This window comes from Rhea americana, unplaced genomic scaffold, assembly GCF_003343005.1.
Source record: "Rhea americana isolate MKP2758 unplaced genomic scaffold, rheAme1 scaffold_119, whole genome shotgun sequence".
NCBI classification, from domain to species: domain Eukaryota; kingdom Metazoa; phylum Chordata; class Aves; order Rheiformes; family Rheidae; genus Rhea; species Rhea americana.
The window spans coordinates 1,009,280-1,035,600 of NW_028185250.1; the positions used below are offsets into that span (position 1 = coordinate 1,009,280).

The following is a 26,321-nucleotide window of genomic DNA, read 5'->3' on the forward strand; positions in this document are numbered from 1 at the left end:
GTGCCATCTTTCCCCTTGCTGCCAGACCCCTCGGCAGCAGTCCCTTTTGATGTGCTGTCTGCACATGGCTGTGTGTTCTACTCATCAAAGGCTGGCTGCTGGGGATGGGAGAAAAGGGAAGCTCACTGCCTCCAAGAGAAAAATCTCTGTTGGAGATTTGGGCCAGATCCAGCCCTGCTAATCACAGTGACAGAAGTCCTACTGGCATGGGGAGGACTGGGCTTTGGCAAGGTGCTGGAAGGGAGGATTAGCATGTARGACTCTAGGGGAGCAATACAGGGTACAGAGGCTCTTCAAGGAGAGGAGGGGAATGTGCTTGGAGGAAAGGAGGCCTATATCTGTTCCTAGACCTGCCAACAGCTTTGTGACCTGTGGTTCCTGCTTTTAAGTTTTCTTTTTCTGCAACAAGTGAAAATGACGCCCCCCCTCTCTGGCATATGAATCCATTAAGCACTCTGGGATCCTTGGGTGAAAGATTTCAGAGGTCTAATGATCTGGGAAACAGTGGGGCTGTGCCTTTGCTGTGCAGCTCATAGAGTCCAGATAAAATGGGCAAGCAGGCTTTATGTGAGAAGCCTAAATTCAAACAACTGCTTCTAGATTATCTCTCCCAGGGACCCAAAGAAATAATAGCAGTTTCTGCAGGAGCTCRGTCCAGGCATGCCAACCTGAGATCTAGCATTTCTTGGTCCACACAATCTGTGTGGATCTGCCTCTTGTCATATCTTTGGCTTCTGTTTGCACAGCACCTGACACACCGAGAAGCCTGGTCCCTGCCTAGGGGTCCTAGGAACTACAAAGAGAAAACAGTAGCAAGGGAGTAGGATAATCTAGAAGAAATTTGGTACAGGGAAGCATTGTTCAGTTACTCCTGAAATACAGCCACTTTGGGGACTTCCTGGTCTGCTTTAATTGTACTGGGTTGATGGGGCACACCAGCCTGTCATCTGCACCTAAACAGAGAAGGAAGGGCTGGAGGACCCTGGGAGAAAACTGAAGAGAGCAGTAGGTGGTGAGAGGGAGAGGAAAAAAGAAACTTTTTGATTAGGCATGATGGAGTGATCCCTGACATCTAGGAGTGTGAGAGGCTGTTTTCCCTTCCTGGAGATTAGACGGAGCTGTCTCTGCCAGGGGCTCATCCAGTTGACAGTTGTTAGTATGCACAGGACACTACATGGAGCTCACAACTTGTTGATCCTTGGGAAACAGTCATAAAGGATTGCACACCTGTTGAGAGCCCGAGTTTGTCTGGCCTGGGGTCCTGTCCCAGGCCAGAATCAGGGACTACTGTGAAGGGTAGATARGAACTCATGTGACCCAGCAGTTTTAATCCATCAGCTCCAGGAAGTACTCACAACAGTGTGTCAGTCTCCCGCTGCCCTGGATCTGCACTGAGCCAGTGTACTGGCTCTCCAGCCARGTACAGTCAGGTACAGAGGAGAGATGGGGCCATGAGTGGCATCATTACAGCTATCTGAAGTCTTCAGTTCCCGAAAATAGAGAGGTGGACTCAGCTAAAGGCAGCATGGCCTCTGATGTCTTGAGGCATTGACTTCCAGAGGATAACTGGGTTCAGGACGTAAGACACCCCAGAGAGAAAGGGATGYCTGAACCCCTGCTGCGTGCTGTTGGAGAAGGAAAGCGAAGCTGAAATGAGCAAATAAGCAAAGCTTAGTGAATTTTGTGGCACCTGCGCAAGGCTGGGGTTCTTGCCTCTTCTCTCAGGACATACCTTCGGAGATCTCTGTGTTGGATGAGACAGGTGTTGGATAAAGTTTGTGCTGTCATTTATAGAAGAAATCAAACAACCTCTTTGTATGCTTCTCCCTTTGGGTTTGATAATGTCAGGTCTCACTGACCAAACAGGCATGTGCTGGATCAATATTTGAGACTCCAGGCTGTTGCAGAATGTAAAAGGGATTTCCTTAAGCAGGATTTTTCACAGGTCTTTATCAAACCCTGCATGGTTTATATAGTGAACACACTGGTGCAGTGTCTTGGGCCACTCCTATTGCAGATGTCCTGCTCCTTCCTCATCATTAAAGACCTCAGAGCAGTTTTCCCACACTAGCCTTTTTACACATGAATCCCAGTGAAAACAATTACATTTGCCGCCAGCCATGCCTTGCCTCCTGCCCCTCTCTGTTTTTTGCAGATCAGAAGGGTGTTCTTCACTTCCAGTCTGAMCACCTTTTAGGATGTTATTCAATATTTGCTTTCTCTCACACCAGAGGCGGCTATATTTCGGTTATGGAAAAGTGTTTTCTTGTTTCTGTGGTTTATAAAGCACTTTAGAAGCACTTCAGAGTCCTTTGGGCTGCTGAATGTTGTTGTGAGCATCACCATTGTGAAATAGAGGCCTTTCCATTTTCATACGSACTTCAGACCCCTTTTGCTGTCATAGTAGGACTTGCATATTGCTATTGGTAGCAATAATGGAGGGCCTGAACRCAGCAAAAGGAATATAGTGGCTTTGGCAGAGTGGAGAGGAGACAGCTACCCATTCTGTGGGACTGTCATCCCAGGAAAGTTGTCATCCCGGGAGACCTTGGCCTCCAGCCCGCTGGCTGAGGCTTGGAGTCCAACGGATTCTGCAGTCTTTTTCTCCATTTGGGGAGCTACTGGTGCTACCTATGGCATCCTCTTGCCTGCTTGCCTTCTCCTTTCCATTGCACGCTAATGACTTCTCCTCTTGCTTTCTCTCTCTTTCTCCCTGGTTCTCTGGAGCAGCAGCGGCCAGTGAAGCAATCCCTCAGCAAGTCCCTGTGCCGAGAGTCTCACTGGAAATGCCTGCTGCTATCGCTCCTCATGTATGGCTGCATGGGAGCCATGACCTGGTGCCACGTCACCAAGGTGACTCGTCTGACCTTTGACAGTGCTTACAAGGGCAAGTCCATGATGTACCACGACAGCCCATGCTCCAATGGCTATGTCTACATCCCCTTGGCCTTCTTGGTGATGCTCTATGTGGTGTACCTGGTGGAGTGCTGGCACTGCTACACCCGCAATGAGCTGCAGTACAAGGTAGATGTGGAGAGCGTGCACGAGCGTGTCCAGCGGATGCAGCAGGCAACCCCCTGTATCTGGTGGAAAGCCATCAGCTACCACTATGTCCGGAGGACCCGACAGGTTACCCGCTATCGCAACGGGGACGCCTACACCACAACCCAAGTATATCATGAGCGGGTCAACACCCATGTGGCAGAGGCCGAGTTTGACTATTCCAATTGTGGAGTTAAGGACATTTCCAAGGACCTCATTGACTTAGAGAGCTACCCAGCCACACGGCTSCGTTTCACCAAGTGTTTCAGCTTTGCCAATGTGGAATCAGAGAACTCCTACCTGACTCAGCGGGCCCGCTTCTTCACAGAAAATGAGGGCCTGGATGACTACATGGAGGCCAGGGAGGGGATGCACCTCAAAAACGTGGACTTCAAGGAATATATGGTGGCCTTTTCTGACCCAGACAACCTGCCTTGGTATGTATCCCACTATGTCTTTTGGGTGGCCGCCCTGCTGACCCTGTCCTGGCCTCTACGGGTGCTAAATGAGTATCGCACCTCTTATGTCCACTACCATGTGGAAAAACTCTTTGGGTTTGACTATGTGGCGGTGACACCGGCTGAGGAGCGCTCCTTCTGCCGGAGGATGCCCCGCGTCAACACAGTGGACAGCACTGAGCTGGAGTGGCACATCCGGTCCAACCAGCAGCTGGTCCCCAGCTACTCAGAAGCGGTCCTGATGGACTTGGTGGGGCTATCTGGCTGCACTAGCTACTCTGCTTGCCGGTATGGGGGCTATCGTCAGAACTGCGAGCGGTGCCACAGGACTATAAGCAGCTCTTCCATCTTCTCCCGCAGTGCCCTGAGCATCTGCAATGGCAGCCCCAGGATCCCCTTCAGCAGCAGCCGCTTCTCACTGGGCCGTCTGTATGGCTCGCGACGCAGCTGCCTCTGGCAGAGCCGGAGCGGGAGCCTGAACGAGCAGAGCTGCCCGACGGAGCAGACCCGCCTCTCCAGCCAGGTTACTGTGGAGGAGGAAGACCCCCCTCCTTACCAGGATGCCCTCTACTTCCCCATCCTCATTGTGCACCGCAATGAAGGCTGCCTGAACCATGACCATCGTCACCTCCACCGCAATGGATCCTGTGTGGAGACCTCACTGTGAGAACAGAGGGCAGTGAGATCCCATTGGCGATTGCCCTGCCTGGGCCAGTGAGGATTTGGGGAGAAGAGTGTGGGGAAGGGAAATGGCCTAGGAGGATGAGGCTGGGTGGAGTGGACACAGCCTCTTGCTCTGCCAGTCAGCAAAAGTTTTCCCCACAGTGGCTCTGACCTCATGGAGGGATGAGTGATGGTGCTCCCTATGGCATGGCATAGATCTCCAGATCAACCACCAATTGAAAAAAAAAAAAAAAAAAAAAAAAAAACACAACTCCCCAAACCATAATTCATGGCATCAAATCCAAGGTGGGGAAAGACAGACCTGATGCAGGGAAGGGAGTGCTTTGACTCCCAGCTCTGTTTCCATGCTAGCTTGTGCTCCAAGGAAATGGCAACTACCAGAAAGCACCTRCTGCACCTGCAACCACCTCTGTTACCACAGTGGAGTGAGACCCCTCACAGGGTGGAGGGGAATGGGCCCAGCAGCACATTCCCCATGGGAGTGGTGTTTAACTGCTCATGCCTAAAAGTCTGGGGCATCCAGGCACGTGGAGCTGACTGGCAGGTTAGAGAAAAGGCTGAAAGCCATGAATCCAGCTCTTCCCCTCCCCTCCACCATTCCCTACCCTCCCATTTTTTTTTTAGACCATGCTCCGACTGTTACACTGTTCTTACTGCTGGGAATGACATCACCTCCAGAGGATCCCAGGCTTGGCTCCTTAGGAAGCTTCAGCACACCAGCTCTGAGAATCAGCATCCCTAGGTAAAGGACTTTCTGTTTGGTATTACAGCAGGCAGGCAGCTTTGGGGAAGGGATGAATGTGGCAAACCCAGATGGAGTGGAGGAGACCTGCGGTGTCACTGATCTGCTTGCTGGGCTCAGCTGGAAAGAGAAAACAGGAGGCCCCTAGTGAGCTGGGGAAGGGAGGAAGGATGACACTGAGCAAACATCGTGGTAAAAGATAGTGTGTGAATTGGCTGAGATCCCTTCCTGCCCTAAAGCTGAGTCGTAATTGGTTCAGACAAGCATCAAGGAAGGCTCTGGTAGGTTCAGTTGTAGTACGACTATTGAAAATAGATCAGCAGGTTGGTGCCTGTTTGTAAATTAAATTTTGCGTGAAATCAGGTTGGTTCCCGGCTGCAGACTTTGATCTGCAGAGTTTTGGCAGCCTGGTTCTGGCAGGCAGCTCTGAGGGGTGGGGAGGAAGATAGGCAAAGACACTTTAAAGCATGTGGTGCATGATGCCTAGGCTGGTGAAATGAGGATCAAAATGATCCCTGCTTTGCAAGGCCATGCCATGGGCACAAAACCTGCAACTAGGAGACAGTGAGACATCTGCCATAAAGGACACTCTGCAGAACAAGGCTGGGGATACATTAGAGGGGAACCTGCTTAAAAACAATCAGTTTGCCTGCAGAGTGAGGCAAATTCTCCTTCTRCTAGCCCATTAGCCCCTAGGTTTGTCTGCCTTGCTCTTGTCAGGGCAAGCTGGCCTGCTCTGAGCTCTGTGCTACCCCATTCAACCAGCTAGAAAGAATCTTGGCTGCATTGGGTAAGGAACATTCATGCTGCTGACTTCGCATCTGTGTCTGCAGCACACAGGCACCCAGCTTTTCCTTTCCCATCAACACATCCCCAGATCTCTTGTGTCCCTGTTCTCATAAAAGCTGTCTACCTTTCAGTCAGCTCTTTGGTAGTGCGAATGCCAGCTCAGCCAGTGATTTTTCTARACAGCACTGTTCCTCAGCCTCTCCACACTTCCCTCATCCACAGGGCCAAAATGCTGCTGAGAGCAGTATTTCTTGGGTCGAAAGAGCAAGTCCATTAGCACCTGGTCATTCAAACCTGGAGCCTCTCTCCAAATACATCTCAGAAGGGCAAGATAAAACACTGAACAGTGGGGCACTGTATTTAGTCTAGCCAGACTTCCTCCTGCCAAATTTTAAATAAAGGGTCTGTTTCTCTGGTCATGCTGCTGTAATGCTTTACTTACTAGGTCTTGGGGGGGGTACAAATGTCATGTTCCATCACATCACCCCTTTTTTGAAAGTCTTTCTAGTAGATTGGTTTTAGAATTGGACCCACTGCAGGGTCCTTGTCTAACAAGCGTCACATCTCTGTTTTGCAGAATAAACACAACCCTGCCTTGCTGGCAAGTCTTGAGAGGTCAGTGCCTACAGGAATTGTAAGGCTCTGTTTGGCTTTGCCCTCAGAGAGGTTTATTCTTCCGCCCTTCATGCCCTGGCATGTCCTGGTCAGTGTTTCTTGCCTGATCAAGTCAGTTTGTCCTCCTGGATCTCAAGCGCTAAACTCCAAACAGTGGTGATTTGGACTGAAATTCCCTTCAAATCTCAGCCTGTTTTGTTATGATTCTGTTCTTATTCTCACTACCAGACCTATATCTTGGCTTAAATAAGAGAGCTCCTTTGAGAACAGGGAAGCATAAGATGCTCAGTGTAGGCACATCATTCTCTCGTTTTCGTTCTCATTGCTACTGGCACAAATTCAGACTAGGTAAAAGTGGATATAGCTCTGTTGGCTGCACTAGAATTTCTCTGCTTAACGATTACATTTGGCTTGCTCTGCCCTTATTCTCATCTCTCCAAGGGCCTAACGTAATCCAAGGCCAATGCTGAGCCTCCTTGTGACTCTCTCAGGAGATGATAGTGCATGCTTGTATGTCATACTGAATGAGGAGACATTCAGTCAGTTGAGCTGCAGTGGTTGTTAGCAGGGAACATGGTCCGCTTGTCCTTCTCATCATATACTCTTTGAGATCTCTCACACATTGCTTAGATTAGGCTACAGTGCCTTGTCCTTCTATCCCTAGCCTCCAGGGTGCATTGGACAGATGGCTTTACCAAAGTTTTGGCAAGTCTTCTGGCACCCTGGGGCAAAAAAAGTCCTCAAAATAGGGACAGATTAATAGGGTTTATACATCTGCATCCTTTAACACCCGCAGCAGAATTCTGCTCTCAGACACCTTGTCTGTTGTTTTTTTCTGGGCCTCTTCATGAGATTGCCCTAATTCCAGTTCCTCTGGCCCCATTTTCACCCACAAAATCTTATTCTAGAGGTGGTCTGTCCAGGTGGAAAGAAGTGTCTTTGAGGCATAGCTGCACCCAGGCCACTGGGATTCATGCATAGTCTTCCTGCTACTGAACACCTTCCCCAAGCATATACAGCCAGCTGCAATTAGGTCCCAGACATAAGCCTAGTGCCATAGGCTGTGGCATTGACAGGCCTACAGGACACTGAAGAGAAGCAGGAGCTCTCTTGCTGGTGCTCCCTGCTGCATTCCAGGATTTCTTGGAGATACGTTCCTCATATTCTTGACCCTCCTTCCCCACTGCACCTGGTGCAGCTGGCCCCCATTGGTCCTCAAATACCAGCCAGCATAGGTGACAAGAAACCGTGACCCCAGGTCTATTTGGCAGGGTATGCATTGTGAGGGGCTCGCCTCTCCTTATTCGGCTGTCAGAGCAGCCTATCTATATGGCCCCCTAGATGCTTGCACGTTGTTCTTCTGAGGTTAGCCCTGCCATAAAGCCAAAGGGAGATTCTCACCACATTCTCAAGAAGCTGCCCCTCAGGGCTAAGGGAAGAAGGGCTGAGAGCAGGCAAGACAGCATTGGCATGACACAAAGCGGTGGCTTTGATGCGGAGTAATGGGATAGTGCTCAGGGCTGTCTGGCACCCAACAGTCCCTTCTTGGCTCCAGGCCTACCATATTCTGATCTTTCCAGGTAGATGAGAGGAGTAGTGTGACCAGCATGCATAAGCAGGAGCAAACTGCTCCAGGCTCTCTAGGAAAGAGTCTGTTTTGTTCTAGATGCCATAGGAGGGCTATGAGCAGGGCTGTATCCTCCCACCTTGATGTGCCTCCTTCTTCAGTTTGGAAGGAGTCAGGCAGGTGCCCACCTTGTTCTTGCTAGGCTGGAGACTATCCTGCTCTGTCTTAGGCTTAGGAGRGAAGAAGGCACACTTGGGCATGGAGGTGAGCAGAGCTGGGCAGGAGGTACAGGGGCTGCCTGATGGCCTGGCAGAGAAGTGCTTGAGCTGAAAAGGACAGACTGAAGCTCAAATTATGCTTTCCCTCCATCCCCTTGGTTACAACAGCAGGGCAGCTGGTCCAGACAGACAAGGAAATTTATGATTGACAGCTGGGCTCTCCTTTCCCACTCCCAGTATGGGAAGCAGCTGGCAGAATGGGTGTGCATATGTAGGCTTCCTAGTAAGTTGACAGGGGATCCTAGCACACTGGACAAAGGGGAACAAATTCTCCTTGCAGCTCAGGTTGTCAGCACAGCTGCCTAAAGATTTCCTATCCCATTCTGGGGTGCAGCCTCACTATCGTGAAGTAGTCCCATCTCTGCACTGGCACACTGCCTCCTCCCCCTGCACAGCCCCAGGCTGGGCAGCACAGTCAGGCGTCTGTTCTTCCTGCAGGCTCCTGTCTGCTATGTGCCTTCTCTGTGTCATTGATGGTGATTCCCTTGGCAGTTCATCTGGTGGCTCGGTCTGCTCCTCTCATGATAGCCTGATCCCTTGTATCTAACCTGAATTTTCCCTGCTGTATCTTAATTGCATTACTTCTCCTCCATTGACTAGTGAGTGTAATGGGCTCTGCTCCTTTTCCCCATGGCCTCCCTAACACAAGCAGGTTATACATCCTTCCCTTCAGCAACCCTCCCTTTCCCTGGCTCTTACTGGACAAACCCTAGCTTACTTGCTGGTGCAGAAGTTTTTTTCTGAGTAGAGAGTATATCCCTCCTGCTCTTTTCCTGGCCTGAGTGAGAGAGGGTCAAAGGTGGAAGCAGTGACATGGTCTGTCRTGGCAAACAGGGAGCAGTGTCCTCTTTTCTGGTGTAAAGTCACTTCAAAGTGACTAAAGTATGTTGAGCTGCTGCCCTTCATGCAAGGAAAACAGAACAGCCTGCAGCATGCTCTGGGAGGGTGAAATTTGGGTGCTCGTCGAGTATCAGGGGACAATAACTAAAAGATCTCCACATTCAAAGGGCTTTTTTTTCCCATTCCCATTGCAACACTCCATGGGCTGAGAGTCAGCCCCAGCATTGCACTTATCAGCAGACTTCCCTCACTTACCAGGAGAAGTGAAGTGGGAATGCTGCCAGCCCCTCTTCCTGGTGCTTCGGGTCACTAATATATCCCTAGAAGAGAGCTATTCCATAGTGTAATAGGGCTAGACAATAAGCTTTAGCCACTTGGTGTTTCCTCTTGCTGCCAATATACTTGCCAGATAGTTAAAAGCTCTCCAGCTTCCTGACCTACAGAGAGAGAGAGAGAGAGAGAGAGAGTCTGTGAGGGGCTCTGAGTTAGTTGGTACTCACTCAAAAATATACATCACCGCCAATTTATCTGTCTTTCAGCACACACTGAAAGCTTCTCAGATAGTGCCAAGTACTTTGCTAGTGCAGAACCAGGCAGTGAAACCAACCAGCCTGGTGTCACTTTTTAAGCCCACTAAATGCCTTGCAAAACAATCCAAGGAGGTGGATTTCAGAGAGGGCTTTCAGGTTGAACAACTGTGGGGACATTTGGTAGCACAGAGAGATGGAATCTCAGCTTATGGCCAACCCCAAGTCTTCCAGAATCGCACATAAGGCAAATACTTAGCATGAGTGATGGGGAAGCAGCTGTTTGTCTGACTTCAAAGAAACATCCCCCCACCTTTCCTTGTCCTATAAAATGCACAAATTACAGAACCAACACATCCTTGCTCTTTCTATGCTGTCTTTTCCTACTCATGCTCAAGAGGCTGTAAAGCTGTTTAATACCTCTGATGAATGTTCATGGGGAGGGGACTGCAAGAGGTTTAGTAAGTGGAAGTTTAAGAAGGTTATATGGCATCTGATTTCAGTAAAACATTGCTTACTGATTAGCCTGTGTGAAGAATAATACCTTCTACGTGTTCCCCCTATGCTTTCCTATCATGGCTTCAGTAAATACTGTCTAAGTATCACCAAGATGCTGCCTTAGCTACAGCAGGGTAAAACTTTGCTACTCCTGCTCTGCTGCAGTAGCTGTAGGGTATATGTCTGAAATACTACTATACCAGAAGCTGTGCTGCTAAACAGTTCTAAGTGTCAGATTATGATACGTGCTTCTAATTGTGTTTCATTTAWATTCAGTGATGCGAGTAAGGTCTGCATGAATATGAATATGGGTCTCTGTGCATATGATCTAGATCCATATTGTCTTATAAATGGCACATGGTTTAAATGTTAGATCTGTTTGGTAATACCATCTCMTGCAATGCATGCAGGCCTAGAAACTCCGTTGAGTCAGATATACTTGGTGATCTAGGGCTGTTTCCTAGGACCTGAGGGACTAGTAGGGACCTCAGGCTTAGCACACCCAGAGCTGTTTCTCCCAGGGGCATTCTGGTAAAAGGGAAATGGATTTAGTCACATTTTAAGTAGAAATTAATGGGCTATGTTCATTCCTAGTGTAATTTTATTGAAACCAGTGGAACTACACCAGTGTGAGCATGGCCCAGCATCTCCTCAGAGTGATCTGCCCTTGTATCCAGACAAATTGATCGTTTGCAGTATTGCTTTGATGYGTGGGGTTCATGTTGGGACTTGGCCAACATGAATGAATGTTGAATATCTACTGGATCTTCAAGCAGTGGGTTGAATTGTTTTGCTCTACTGCCTTCATCACAGCTACTCCATGAAGGGGAACGTTATAACCATGGATGTGATCTAATCAACTTCCTCAAAAGCAAGCTAACAAGCAAATTGACTTCTACTGGACTGGGAGAGGAGYCTTCTCTCCCAGAAGTATAGCCTTTCCATACACAAAGGAAAAGAGGTTCCAAGAACAAAACTGAACTTTCAAGACCCATGGCCTCATGGACTCCCCTTCTTCCTTCCCTCCCTGTCTTGTCTGTCTTAACCTGAGGGAGGGACAGTTTCTTCGTGGAGTTTAGCAAGCTCCTCTGCCTGCAACCCGTAGCCAGGCTCTACTGACAGGTACATCATCCACCTATGCAACACTTCCAGAAACTGCTGAGTTTCCATGAGCCCATAACAATGTGCAGCGTGTCCATCCAGCACTGAGAATAACCACAGCTGCTGCTGGAAAGCTTACTGAGTTTTACTCCTCCCCTGCTTACRATGAAGACTGGTTTTGTTGGGGCTTTTTGTTCATTTCTTTGTTTTTTATAGAATTCTGACATTTAGGGAAATGAAGCCTGTCCTGAACCGTTCCCAGTCCTTTAAGCTTTGGGAATGGGTGGATCACCTACTGTGATTGTAACTTAGCAGACTTAGTAGAGCAAAGTAACTTCACACACAGACACACAAGGTTCTTTCACTCTCCGTCAGTGGAAACTGCTTCTGCAACCTTAGCTACTCACATAAGTGAAAGAAACAGCCTCGCTATAATGTGTTGAGATGATTTCGTATTTTGTATCAGTCCCGTTGTCCTAATGTCCATTAGCAGCGCTGTCAGCTGACACACCATGAATTCTGGCTTTGGATGGCAGCCCATGAACCAGTAATGATGAAAAGTTTTGAAAAACCCAAGCCTGAGTCTGAGTTTCYGGAAGCAAATGCAGAGGATCCATTGAAAGCAAACATTCCCTCTTATTCAGCACAATGAGAAGTTGTTGGGTTTTGTTCATCTGTTTTGCATCTTCACTTCTAGGAATGCCTGTCCCCAAGAAGTGAGGTGAGGGGAAAAGAAAAGAACAGTATCTGATAAGACTGAATTAAACAGTGTTGAGGAATGTTTCAATTTGCTGTTCTTTGCTCAAAAAGATTCATTTTTTGATGATGAAGATGTGCATTTAAACACTCCATTTCAGCCAGCTGTATTAGAAACGTGTAGTGTTTGTGYAAAAGAAAGGCTAAAAGAAGATTTGGATAGTAGGCCTGTGGTTTTGCAACGAGTTGATCAGGAGCAGAGACTATAGTTTAAAATCTTCATCTGCAGGCACTGAGGTCTGCCCTTGCCATCCAAACAAGTGGATGTGCGTTGGGGGGTGTTTCTGTGTGCTCCTGTGCACAGCTGGAGGATTGCAGCCATGCAGAGGGTTGTTGTATTTGTGGCTTTGGTTTTGWGAAGCCCATCTATTCTTGTAGTGAGTGGTTTGCAAGGTGACAGAGCATTCTTCATTTCTTGTGAGAGGAAGTTCCTGACATAGTTTTTGTGAGAAGATGATGTGAAGCATCACATTTGCTGCCATGAATGGCAGAGAGCAGGGATAAAAGCATGTAGCAAGCAGTGTTTGAGAACAAGGTAATGCTCTGCTGGCTGACTGAAATGGCCAGCTGGGAGCTGTTGGATCTGTTCCCTGGCCAACACTTTCCAGCTGTTCTCACCCTCCCCAAATTTGACTTGAAAACTGTCATTCTTTTGAGCTATCCAAAGCATCCCTCTCCCTGGCCTACACAGGTCATGACAACCTCCTAGGCTGTGAGTTCATATCTTTCATTCCCTTCCCTGTTAGGTGCTGTGGGCCAGCTGTGAAATACCTGTGGATGTGTAATGACCTCAATGTTTGTGGCCGGACCTCAGGGTAACCTGCTAGTTTGACTGTACACTGCCTTCAAACACTGCTCATGCATTTGCGTGCTTTGTGCTTGCTTTGAGGGGAAATAGTGTAGCCTGTAGAGCACTGCAGTGCCTCCTGCCCTCTGATTTGTTACTTTTGCATCATTTTGTGCTTTCTTGAGGAGCTTGCCAGCATTTACTTAAGCCCTTTAGGGAGGCACTTCAGAGCTTTGCAGAGAGAAGTTCAACAGACTGGAGCCAGAAAACAGAAGCCCTTGATACTTTGCTGTTCCTTATCTCCAATTCACGGGTGTTCTCCCTGACAAAGAGAAGCAAGTAGGCTCTTGTAGCTGTGTGGGACCAGGGAGCGGTGTCACGATGAAAGCAGCATGTCTGCAGAGGATTCTCTGAACATGGGCTCTGTGCTGCTCTGCTGAGACAGAGGGAAGCTTTGTTGTGAGTTGAACAAGACCCAGCTCATGGAGGAGCTAACTTAGGAGGGCAGAACAGTGTGAAYGCTCAGCAAGATCTAGGAGGGGAGAGTCTGTATGTGAACAGCTGTTGAAGGCTTTGTAGATGCAATGATTTTTGTGGGAGACATGAGACAAGACAGGGCAGGAGCCTGTGTGCTGGAGCACCAGTGTTTCGAAGCAGGGAAGAGACAGAGGGGAAGAACGAAACAGAGGGAGCAGGGCGTTTGATGGAAAAGACCTGGAACAGAGCAGGCTGTGAACATGCTCTGGCAAAGGAGATGGGCAGGAGGTATTTGCAAGCTCAGGCGCCTAGGCCAAGCCTCCCTGGCCATCAGAGCAACAATGTTGCCTCCCAGCTCAGCACTGACAGCTGGAGCACGTGTCACCAAACCACAGTGGATAATGCAGCCACAAGGTGTAAATGTCACTAATGAATAAATTGCCTTGTGCTTCGGCGAGGCTAATCCGTCAAGGCTGGGGACGGGGATCTGACAGTGTTGGCTATTTCAGGCACAGCCTGTAGGGAGGAAGTGCTTCATTTCTTAGCTGTCCTCTCTGCCTAGGAAGGCTGACTCAGGGGTTGGCTCTATGCTGCTTCCCGTCTTCCCAGCCACATGAGCTCAGACTTCACCTCTCTTCACTGTGACCAAAGGAAGAATCCAGGAGAGGGTCATGTTAGCAAAAAGCACAGGCTGACATGGACATCTGTCAGCAGAGCAGTGCATGGGCCCAGAACCGGGCTAGCTGGTGGGGGTGTTTGGAGCAAGCGTGTTGTATGTAGCACACTGGCATTTTTGGTGCTAGTGGGATAAAATGGTGGGTCACCAGCAATCAGAAAAGCTCTGTCAGTCACCTGGGGTGCAGGGCTGTGGCCTGCATCTTGTGTGCATCAGGCTAGTAGTGCTTGCCAGACTGTTTCACAAACATGCAACTTACCCCCCAGTTCAATTTCAAAGTTCACCTCTCTAGGATGTGACCTGGAAATGCTCCAGGCTGCCAGAGCCCAAGCCCTCACTCTGTCAGGAGACACAGTTAGCTCTGTTACACTAGCTGGGGGGGCAGCACACAGCTCCACTATCTTCCTTCTTTGCTGTTCATGGCCAGTCACAAGCACCTTGACAGGTTATGCTGAAGGCCAGCAGGTACTTTGGCAGGCAGGGACAGACGTTCAGTATGGACAAAGCCAGTCCTGATGGAGCGAAGGGAGAGTGAGTGCACTAATGGTTTTTATGCATGATGTCTGCCTGTCCCCAAGGCAGCCTGCTCCTCCATCCCTAGTTGCTGTCTCGTTTACGACATATGCCAGCATGACACCTTACAAATCGATGCCTCCATCGCTGTGAGCAGCTGAGAGGCCTGGGAAGCCAGCCACTGGGTCCTTCCCAGTGCGGTGCGTGCACTGCACTCAGAGCAGCGAAGCGCGGCTTGGCATCTGCTGCACGAGGGAGCCAGCCTCGCACCCYGTCAGGCCAGAGCAGAGGCACTTCCTGGCATATTCAAAGCAAAAGCATTTGTGTCATTCCCCTGAATTCAGAGGTCTAGGAGCCTCTTTTACTTCCCAGCCACCCCCATCTTCCCCATCAGTGGTACAGACCAATGCACCCTGTGAGCAAGAGGATGCTCCCAAGTTGGCTGGGGTCTCCCTGCCTCTGCTCTTCACAGGTCTGAATGCTCTTCACTGGGCACCCATGTTCCTCGGTGCTGGATGGTGATAGGAGGAAAGAAAAGCTCCCAGAAAAGCAGCAGAAGGTCAATCCCTCCTGGATATGGAGGTCTATAGCTGACCRCCCTCCTCAAAGCCTCCCAGCTTTACCTCCTGGGCATGAATTTCACAGAAGAGCTAGAGGGGTCTGTACTCACCCTGCATCAGCACCACACTGCAGCACGTGCCCGTCCAGAGACATCATCCAGCAGTGACCACACTGCAGGGTAGCCCCACACTTATGTAACTGGGCCTGAATGTGACAAGTGACCTACCAGAAATGGGATTGTTCATTCAGTGAATCTGTTGTTTCTGTCAGTTGTCTGGGAAGAGGCTTTAATTTTCACTAACTTGTACAGTTTTTGAAACAGTCTGAATCCTTGCAAGCTGGTTGATTTGCTCTATTGGTCTCTTGCATGTGGGCAAGTGTCTGGGCTTGCAGACTGCTTGGTTTTGGTTTTGCTCTTTGACAGGCTGAGAAATTCATGGGAGGGAAGGCAAAGGGTTCTCCAGGCAGCTACCTGGCCAGGAGTTTGTGCACGTTTGGCCCAGGAATGTGTTTGGATGGTGGTTAGAAAGCTTTGGTATTGTGTTTACAATCATTTACAATCTTGCATTGTAAACCAGGGGAGCTGAGAGTATACTGGAAGGAAATTCAATATAATTTTTCTGGTGATGCATATTCAGCGTATATTCAGTCTTTTTCTTTCCAGTCCTGTTCTTCACTGACTCTGCTAGCATGTTTGAGGGATCACACCACTGCCCTCCCAACACTAGCTCTTATTGCACAGCTAGCTGTTCAGACACAGCCCTGCACTCAGAGCTACATGCAGCTTTCCCAGGACAAGGTCATCCCCTTAAACCCAAATCCCACCCTTATTGCTGGAGCTGTTCCTTCTTTTTCTGCCATTTCTAAACACAAGCTCTCATCTCATTCAGGTGTGTCATTCAGTGGAAATATTTTGTAAATGCAAATAAAAAGAAATAAATCTATTCAATACCTCGGTCTCGAGGATGGGAAACAAATAGTTGGAGRTGCCAGGGTGGGAAGGCTTCACAGCTGCTGCCACTGGTTATATTTTCTTGCAGACCTCACCCCTGGAGCATCCATGAATAGTTTGGAAGGGAGCTATACTGATCTGCAAGGGCTTTGGGGTGATCCGTGTTGCCACCCCTAGTATGGCCACTGCTGCTGGTGATAGCCTCGCACCCTATCCTTTCTGATCTATAAGGCCATGACATCAAGCAGGTAAAGGCCCTGTCGGTCAGGGGTCTGCAGGCAGCAGAGCCACAGATATCTGTATCCATCAGGCAGAGCAAGGCACAAGCGGGTATATGGCTAACAAATTCTTTTGTGAGCACTGGGAACAGTTTTTACTTTTCGACTATGTCAATATGATCTAGCTCTGTCTGTCTCTCTATATATGTACAAACAGTATATCACAATGTTGCCTTTTTTGTTGGAAATATCAAAGTACAAAGATTGTAAACCAAATCAGTGTAATAAAAGTTCCAGATGATTCACTGACATGGCTCTCAGCAGTGCATCTGTGAGCACTGGTACAGGCCAGAGTTGGGAGACACTGGAAACCCCTGCATTGCTCAAAGGACAGGGAGTGAATGGAGGCCTAGAAGAGTTACTCAGTTTGCTTAATACCTTGCCAACCTCTCCTGACTGGGGTGATCAAAGCACCAAGACAGCCAGGTAGGTGGCCTTTCCTAACATCCTCAGTTGACCATAGCCCATGGAGCAGAAGGGAAGGGTGACAGCCTGGGCTGCTTCTTATACTGACCCCTTCTCCATGTGATGGGAGGGATCTGTCTCCTCCCAAACAGAAGGAAGTGGCTCTATTTTCAGCAGGCCATCCAGTCTTTGCCACTCAACCTCATGAGATCTGTGGTCTAGCAGTCCTGCAGGATCCCAGGAGGGATCTCTCTAATTCAAAGTTCTGCAAAGCACAGATTTTTTTTTTTTTTTTTTTTTTTTGACAGGTTTGCATTGACGAGCCTTCCTAAGCATCTGCTTTTAAAAGTGAGCATCTGTTTTTAAAGAATTCACCTATTTTAAAGCAGGGTTAGCAGTGTCAAAGGCCTAACAGCACAAAGCAGGAAAGGATGTTGTAGAGAGTTACTATTTATTGAATGGCTTGCTTTACATTTCACCACCCATAACTGAAACTAGACAGGTTTTGCTATAAAAACAAGGCTAAAACATAGGCTGAATCAATAAGGAGAAAAAGCTTCTGAGCAACTACAAACAACAGTCTTCTGCTCTCTATGCATCTCACTCCCACCTCCAGGAAAAATAGCTGAAATATAGCTGCCTGCCCTGAGGATTAAATCTGAACTAGACCATTTAGGACTGCTATTCACTTTAGGTTTTTTACAGATGGAACAACATCCAGTTGCCCAAACTCATTCCCTTTCATAATCCTACTCTGAGTTTGCTACAGGAGCATGTAACAAACCACAGGAGATGTTGGGCACAGTGGGAGAGAGAACTTAAGAGGCAAATTGCTTCTGTGAAGCCACTACAGTCCCATTAGATCTAACGCTTTTCTCATATTGAGCCACAGGCTAAGATGATGGAGATCTGGCAAAGAAAGGCTGTAGTAGCTGCCGCAAGTTGAGCGTTTCTCAAAAATACAGATAAAATCAAACCTCCAAAATAAAGGCTGCCTTCCCAAAAGGCCTTTATGTTCATACACAGAGACTGATACTAACTTAGCATTTGCTCTGTTATCAAATAGATGCTGTTTTGCAGCAAATTAAGGATGAAAAATCCCATCCTACATCAAAGCCTTGGACAAAGCAGATGGCCTAGAAACACAGGAGACTGAGCAGGTGAGTGTCTTTGCTGCTGTCACCAGCCACTATGTTGGTGACATTTCAGAGACTGAATACCTTCCTGCAAACAAACTATGGCCATTAAAGCCACCACCACCAGTAGCAGTACAGTGTTTTCTAACACAGCCTTTTCTTGCAGCTTCGGGCAACTCTGCCTGTAAGGGGAGAGCTGGAATTTCTGGCATGAAGGTATCATGGGCTGATTTGAAGTCTGCAGGACAGCAGAATGTGAGAGATGGGTGGGAAATGAGGAAATATCTGAAGAAGCCCTAGATCCCCTTCTCTGTTGTTTGTGTGCTGGTCTGGTCTGGATTACAGTCACTAAGTGCCTCCTATGTTTCCCTCCCACTCACTTCCAGCAGGGAGCCATGTTTGCCACAGCACTCTGAGAGAGGAGATATTTCATGTCAAATCTTACACGGTGGATTACCGATACCTGAAAAGCCCACAGATTTCTAGAATTTTTTCTTCAGAGGGGCTTGACTGATGGATACTGCAGAGATCTCAGCCGGGCTCTTTCCTGGTTGGCCCGCAGAATTTGGTTGATGAGATATTCACTCTCCTGGCCCACCTCTGCCAGGCGGAGGTCAAACTCAGTCAAAATCTTGTTATCCATGAGCCCTTCAAGCAGCTGCTTGCCACCATCCTGCAGTTGGTAAGAGGAGGGATGAGAGGAGGAGGTCAAAGAGTGAAGTTTATTGTTGCCTTTCTCTCATCCCCAGAGCAACTTCCCCTCCCCTGCTCTTGGTGGTAGAGCGGCCATCAGATCATCAGACTGTGTTAAAAGTGACTAAGGCCTCCACCCAAGCCTGAAACATTGCTTAGAAGAGACATACAGAGCAGTGTAACCTTATGCAGCACACAGTGATAYGACACATGCTAACAGCTCCCTCTGGGCACCGTGTCAGCAGTCCTCAAGCTCAGGCTGGTTCATAGCGCAGATGGAGATAATCACCTGAAAGGAGTCTCTGCTCTAACCTGTGTCCYAGTCCTCAGCTAACTGCTGGTTGGGACAAATGGCAGCATGATTTGTGCACTCTTCCTCATCTCCACAGTACAAGGAACCCCTGTRCTCATGGTCTCCTGCTTGGATGCCATCTCCCTGAGAAGATCAGCTTTTGTGGGGGAACACTTTCAAGCAGCTGAAGTCCAGTCTGCATGGGAAGTTCAAGCTTCCATGGAAAATGTTACACAGATATCAGCTTTAGAGCTGTTGGTGCATTTCCTTCCCTTACCTGAAAAAATCACCTTTAGGGATGTGACCATTTGACTTTTTTTTCCCCACAACTGTTCTCTTTCAGGAACTGAATATGTGTGCTGACCCAATCTCCTCCTCTCTCCCCAGCTCCCTACATACTAGACGTTTGTTAAATAGGACACAGGCTGAGAAGGGGGATGAGTCTCCTTTTAAGGGAGTACAATGGCCAGAATTTGACGCGTCTCTAGCAGTTTGGTACCCAGGAATCTTAGCCTCTGAATTGTATTGCCATAATCGGGATCACAGTGGTCATAGCAATGGCCTGTGGACATTTTTAGATGTAGTTTGTAGCTGTATCATTGATTCACTGGAGAATCTCCAGTGAGGCCCTCAGTTCCCCTGTGTATAAAACATAGATAGTAATACCAGTCCACTTGTTGGGGTGCTGTGGAGCTTCAGAAATGGGCACCAGGAGAGCTCATCRTGTGGAAGGTGCTAAGCATAGAGATTATTATTTTCTAAGCAAAAAATCTTTCAATCCTTTCCAGCCTTTACCCCTTGTATCATCACACTCAAATGTTTTTCCGTATCCGGGATCATAAAAATCAGAACTCACAGAAGGTTTTCTGTCATCAAATCCTTTTAAAACCTTTGTCAAACACATTGAGACAATATTCCTGCCAGCAGAGACAGCTGGTCTCACAATCTCTTTATTGTGACAGAAAACTGAGGCAGCGCAGAAAGTTTAAAAAGCCAACATAATTGTATTTGGSTGTCTAGTTTCAGATTTCTAAAGATCTTTTTAATCAGCTGAAGTGGTCTGGTTTGCGGAGATGTTGCGTACTGCAGCTCTTAGGGATGTAGTAGGATCTGTGGCTGCTCCTCCATCTGGAAAATGTGAGCCCGTGGTTTAGGAGCCACATATAAGCATCCAGATGTGACACTTCTGAACTACCAGACCAGTCCAGGGCTGTAGGGTGAGTTTCACTAGCTCAATAACTGATGCAATTTTCTAAGAATATACTCTGAGTGTTTGATGACYGGAAGAGTTTCTGGGAAGGATAAAACCACCTGTATGACGCTGAGCAACGGATGGCACAGCAGATCCAAAATACAAAGGATAAGAATATGGCCCTAATCATGCACCTATCACTATTTTCTACTCCCCTGCATGCAAAGTGGCTGTGATCTTCCCAATTTCCTGGATTTCAGTTTCCCAAAGGGAAATTTGTATGCCCAGAAGCTCAAAGCCTGGAAGCTRGATTCCACCTGAGAGCTCTGTGAAAAGAGCTAGATATAATACATGAGATAAATGTGTGTGTGCACACAGAAGAAGATGTTGTTCTCCTTCCTGACATTTGCCATAGTCACTTCATTTTTTGTAACTGTTGTTATCACAGCAAGATGGCAAAGTGAGGGATAKGTTTGACTCTGTGGTTTTGAGACAGAGTGAGCTCAGTGTCTGCTTTGCAACACAACCACTCAGACATACAAGCTGCAGAGTAAAAAGGTTTCTCTTACCAGCCCTATGTGGTTGCAGGAGAAATTGATACTAGTCAGTGTGCTGTTCTGAGCAAGGACTTGGGAGAAAAGCGTAGCGGTTGGTTCTGATAGCTCATTACTTCCCAGATGGATAGACTTCAGAGTGGTGTTGCTCAGCAGGGCACGGCCAATTGCCTGCCCACCTTCGTCCTCCACACAGTTGAGGCGTAGATTCAGGGAGGTCAGGGTGGAGTTATTGGTCAGGGCTTGAGCAAGAGCCTGAGCCCCCACATGACGAATCTGGTTGTTACACAGATTAAGGATTTCTAGTTTGCTGTGGTTGATCAACTTGCCAACAGCACGTGCCCCCTTGTCCCCGATGAGATTGTGGGAYAAGTTCAGATCCATCAAAGAGGGGTGATCCAGCAAGTTCTGGATCAGCAGCCTGGCCTTGTCATCATCCACTTTGCTGCGTGTCAACTTGAAAATCTGTGGAAATAAAAGATGGGGCATTAAAATGACCAGTGCTTTGGAATGAGCTTTTCAGAAGGCCTCAAGTGAGTTACGCCCATGGCAGCTGCTCACCATAGGCAGGATTCATCTCACTTTGCTTCAGACACCTTGTCATGGAGGCTAAATAAAATAGCTGCTTTTATAGTGGGTAGGGCAGGCTCTTCCAGAAGACAGCTCAATCCACTGACATCCCATGCCTATTCTAGGGTGAAATGATTCATCTCCTGCCCCTGTCTTCTGACCCTATAGGGTCTTCGACACAAAGAGCTAAATTAAATGATATAAAGCTGCCAAAACTTCTGTAGAGAGTAACGGTAGAACTAACCCCAATAGCAGAACTCACCCACACCACTAATACTTGCTGTCTGAACTTTCATGGACCACTGTCATGTGCACTAGCAATAAATAAGGTGTAGTGCTCTTTGTTAAGGGCAATGCCCTTTATGGCCAGAGCACCTCAATAGTTACATGAGAAGTGATTTCTCTTCTGGAAGGCAAGCAGAAGGATGTTTGACAAAGCATGCCAATACGTGGTAGAAACATGTAGCCAGCTCTCTCTGGGTGCTCTCTAGACAGCAACATCCATGGACTTTTGGAGGACTGAATTTCTGTGCTGTAATCGCCACAGAACTTAAGATTATGTTAGAGCCCAGAAAGAATAAGCCTTATCACTCTAGGGAAAATGCAAATATTTCTCCTATGTTCTTCTTGAGGGTCTTGGCTGCTCTGGGGCATTCAGATATGTATTTACTGAGCATAAATCACCAAAAATTGTCCTTAATGAGAAACTGTCTCTGGGCTTCTCCTCTCCTCCCTCCCAGAACTATGTGGGAAGTTAAAACAGGAATGGTGCTTCCTCTCTGGTTACAGGGAACATTTTTTGAAGGAGCACATTGTTTACTTACTGACCCTCAGACAACCTGTTCTAACAAGAACATATACTGGATAAGATATTCAGCACTAGGCCAGCAAGTCAACTTCTCTCCTTTCTGGCTGACTGGAACTGTCAAAGGGAAAGGTGCTGCCTTGCTACAAGACAGGATGTCTAACGGGGAATGGTTCTTCCTGACTCGATATTTCACTTAGCTCAATCGAGGCTGGTGCAGCTCTAGGGACTGCAGCAGCTATGGACCTGATTAGAACAGTACTGAAGGTTACCACTTTGATGACACTGCTCTCTGCTGACTAATGCAGACTAGTCCCAGAGAAGCAGAGTATTTGAGCTAGATGTTTACAAACAGCCCACTAGCCTGGCAAGACTAGAYGTGTCCAGCAAGCAACACTGGTCCCTAGGTTTTTTCCCTCAGACAATTTGAAGATCTATCTGAGGAATAAAGGTTCACTTTGGGATACATTACTTTCAAGTTGTGGCACTTCTTCAAGGCAACAGCCAGGTTGTAACAGTCCTGGTAGGTGAAGTTGAAGAGGTTCCACTCGAAATTCATACCACAGTCCTTCACACCATAAGTAAGATTAAGCTCTTCAAGATGAGGGAGAGCAGTAATGAGGATTCCCAGGTCATAGTGATGCATGGAGACTTCACTGAGCCCAAAATCACTCCCTGAATCAGAGAAGTCATCTTCCTCCTCCTTTTGATCCAGCTTCACTGGTGGCAGGAACTGATCAACCTCCAGTTTCCACACATACTCTTTGCAGAGCGGGATAAGTTCCAGGACCTGGTTGGGATCYGTGATGTTAGGGATGAAACATTTCAGGATGTTCTCCAGGTGACGTTCAAAGAACATCCGCTTCCAGCTGTCTCCATAGTTGGAGACATCACACACTTGCCAGCGCTGAGTGCAGCACCTTTTCCAGTAGTCCTCATCGTGTATTAGGTTGGCAGTCACAGTGAGTGGTAGTCCAGTGGAGAGCTTGTCCAGCACCTTCCTTTGGTGCTCAGGCAGAAGATGGTCCATAATAGGGTTCTCTGGAGGGGAGGGAGAGAAGGAGAAGTTGTTTTGGGCTGTAGGTCCATGGCACCTGTAGGCCAGGGTTTTGTCCAAACCCTCGTCTGTCTGTCCATGCCCTCCCCTCTATTGATACTGGCTCCCTTCTCAGTTGTCATTAGCTGCTGCAGGGAAATAAGCTGGCAGAAAATGACTCATTTTTGTGTAGGATTTCTATCTTTCACTATACAGAATCAGGGTAATTGAATTTACTCTCATAATATTTGGAAACTGCATCAGAAAGTTAGCTCCCATCTCTGTAACCATCAAAGCTGAGTATCACAAATAGGATCTTGACTAAGGCTATTGACCCGTAGTTGGGAATTTGCATGTRGTTTTGAACAGATCTTGAAAATATCTGCTCTCAAGCACTCTAAAGTCAGATCATCAGTTTAAATTTGSTTTTAATTCGGTTTATATTTAGAGGACTGCTGCCACTAACATAACTGTTCTAGGCTTAAAGTGATGGCAAAATTTGGCTTGTCATTTGCTGAACTTTCTCCCTTTGGATTCTAGTCAAATTAAAGGATGATATTTGAGAAGTGAACTGTCTGTGCAGTTTTCATACAAGTCCTCTTGTCTTTTCATCTTAACTCAGGTGTCTGTCTTTTACCCAAAACTGATTCCTGATTCCTTCCTACTAAGACATACTTTATCTTAGTCTTCAGATCTACCCTCTTTAAATAAAGATTCTCTTCTCCCAGGAGCTCTCTCTCTYCAATCCCTTCTCTGAAGCCTTGCCTTGAGTGTCAGCTAACTTCTCTCTGGTAGAAGTTCTTTGTGGTAAGAGATGCCAGAGAAAAGCTACATGCATATACACTGTGAATACTTGGTGACAAGTACATGTGTGTATTGAATCACAGAGTTCAACAGTGCAGAGGCCTATCTGCACATGAGGATTCAGATTCTTAGACAAAAAGTGGGATTAGTCTTATATTTTTTTCTCTATCATCTGGGACATTTCCTTCCTAAGGACATGCACAGTTTTACCAGAGGCTCTTTCAGAAGTCTCTTTTTCAGTGTTCTACAGCTGGCACTGCAATGATGTTTTCTGCAAAGACTCATGATGCAAGCACAGGTAGGACACACACTGGAACAACTGAACTAGCTTCAGTCTGGCTCACCCAGGCAACCACGGTGGGCAAGATGCAGATCCCCAGGTCAGATGCTGGTATGAGGGACCACAGGAGACTGAGCACACTTACATGCATGCACTGTAGGTCCAATTCATTTGGCATCAAGCTGACTGATTAAACTGATAGACTTGGAAGGTCTCCCAGCTGGGACCCCCAAGCACCAGTTCCTGGTCTAAGGCAGCACTGAGCTTCTCTATACTGTGTTACAGTTCTCCTGCGGACATACCCTATCTTTGGTCTTTGCTACAACTCCACCGAGTCAGCCGAAAACACAGGTAGGTCCTGTCTTTCCCCCTCCCACTTGCTTCCCAGATGAGACACTCTTTCTATGTTTTTCTGTATTTTGTCAGCCCAGCTGTCTCAAAAGCACCTTCCCTACTTGGGGACATAACTTGTCACATCACCACCAAAAGCTGTGGAGAAGGCCTGAAACTGTAAGTACAATATGAATTCTGAGATGGGGGCTCCTTGGAGCAGGGAGTATTTCTACCTCTCTTTGTACAGTACCCAGCACAATGGGGGCTCCATCCTTGAGTGCTACTGTAATGTACATATGAATCAAGAGAAGGAAATAGCAACTTCACAGTCCTGGTCACAGCTGAGGTAATGAGTCCAGCAGACCATGGAAGAAGAAATGACAGGACAAGGTTAGGGCAGAGTCACATCCTGGATAGCAGCCCAGAGGACTAAAACATCCCTGGAGTGTGCAAGTACMTGCTCAGCAACTAAACAGTTTGCTTAACTAGCTGCTTGAGGAGCTGTTTTTCTCCATCTGTTTCTCTGGCAGGGCTGGGTACCACCCTCTGTGCTTTTCAGATGCATCTGCCTGCTCTGTTGACCCTCTGCTCCCCAAGACAGATGCTGTCTCCTTGTGTGTCCTGGGGGGAGACTCCTGCTTACTTTCAAAATTGCGAATGATGTGYTGGAGGCAGAGCTCTGTGAGCTGTGGAACAGTGGCGAGGGACCACTCAGGATCCTCAGCAATGACGCGCTGTATAGAGCGTGAATCAGCAGTGAGGCTGGCCTGGGATGGGAATGAGGGAAGGGCTGTGTTCACATCACCAGCTATTGGCTCCTGCATCCTGCTCAGGTCACACTTCTCCTTCAGGAGAAACTAGAGGAAAACTGCTTGAGATCAGAAGTCACCACCACGTTTTCCAGCKGGGCTGCCTGGAACAGAAAAAAAGAATTTTAGTAAAAGGCCAGGGATAAGAATACTTTGTTCACATTTCTCTTTTGTAATGCACTTTTCCCGTGCTTTTCCCCTGCCCTTTGCCCGTTTCTCTGCTTGGAAGCACTGCAGCACAGCCACTATTATTTAGTCTTACCTTTATAGAGTGCCTGCACAAAGATGTCTCTAGGTACCATATGTAATAAACAGATAAAAATGTGGTGTTAATTCCAAGTGCTATTGAAGAGAGCGGTCAGCAATTGGTTGCTTACTGTCTTTTCCAATAAAAGAAATAAAGGCCTTAAGTGAAGCTGGCAGGAGCTGGGTTCAAAACACAGAAAACAGGTTGTTCTTCATACCATCTGTAGTTAATATAGGGGAGTTTCTTGCCACAGGATGCTATGGATGTTGAAAATCTGTGAAGGTTTCAGTAGAGGCTGGACAAGTTCATGRAATATAAACCCCTTGGGAATGATTAAACACACAGAAACCACATCTGGTTCAATATGATTTGAAAATGGTTGGAGGTGGTGAGAGTGTTGGAGAAAGCAACATGTATACTTGCATCTGGCCATTCTCAGAAATGGGACACTGGGCCAGATAGTTCCCGTCTGATCCAATATGCATGCCCTTATGACTGCTTAAAGACAGATGCTTACAATACACATATTCATTTTTTCTGCCTTTCCCAATTACTTAACAGCTGAAATTCTTCCAAACATCCATTAACTTACAAGATGGGTCAGATTTGTTCAGGCCCACATTGAGCATAAGCATATATGAGCTAAAAGAACCAGGCTAGAACAAAAGGCAGGATGCCCAAGTCTTATTAGATCTACAAAGCTTTCCCAGAGCAAATCTTCTCATTGGCTATTTCCTGCCCCAAACTCAAGATCAGCAGTCTTGGCCTTCATTATCACACATGTATGATTATTGTTTGAAAGTCCTAATGGGTCCCTCACCAACTCCACCAGTCTGAAAGTGTCAGACAAGAGACTAGGAAGGAGAAGGCTCTTTCCTTGCCTTCTGAGTCATGGGTTCAAGAGCAGTGCACAGGCTTGGCAAATCCATCTCAGGACGCCCAGACCTATGCTATATCTTTCCTGGAGCTAACTGCACATAACAGGGCTGCAGTTCAGTGGGAGAGGAAAGAGGCTCATAAAAAC

General features: G+C 47.5%; 2 protein-coding genes across 2 annotated transcripts; one reads left to right on the top strand and one right to left on the bottom strand.

The window, feature by feature from the left end:
- The first annotated feature begins 2,748 nt into the window (after nt 1-2,748).
- TMEM151B (transmembrane protein 151B) lies at nt 2,749-16,373 on the top strand. The gene is made up of 3 exons (XM_085320464.1): nt 2,749-4,163; nt 4,809-4,926; nt 10,635-16,373. Exons 1-2 carry the CDS (start codon nt 2,809-2,811, stop codon nt 4,924-4,926), a joined length of 1,473 nt encoding a protein of 490 aa, XP_085176590.1. The 5' UTR covers nt 2,749-2,808; the 3' UTR covers nt 10,635-16,373.
- A 1,805-nt stretch (nt 16,374-18,178) lies between these two features.
- On the bottom strand, nt 18,179-25,080 carry DRC5 (dynein regulatory complex subunit 5). The gene is made up of 4 exons (XM_085319917.1): nt 24,885-25,080; nt 22,261-22,829; nt 20,429-20,878; nt 18,179-18,355 (listed from the first exon to the last, which is right to left on the bottom strand). The coding sequence occupies exons 1-4, from the start codon at nt 25,063-25,065 to the stop codon at nt 18,179-18,181; spliced, it is 1,377 nt and encodes a 458-aa protein (XP_085176043.1). The 5' UTR covers nt 25,066-25,080.
- Between the last annotated feature and the right edge of the window lie 1,241 nt (nt 25,081-26,321).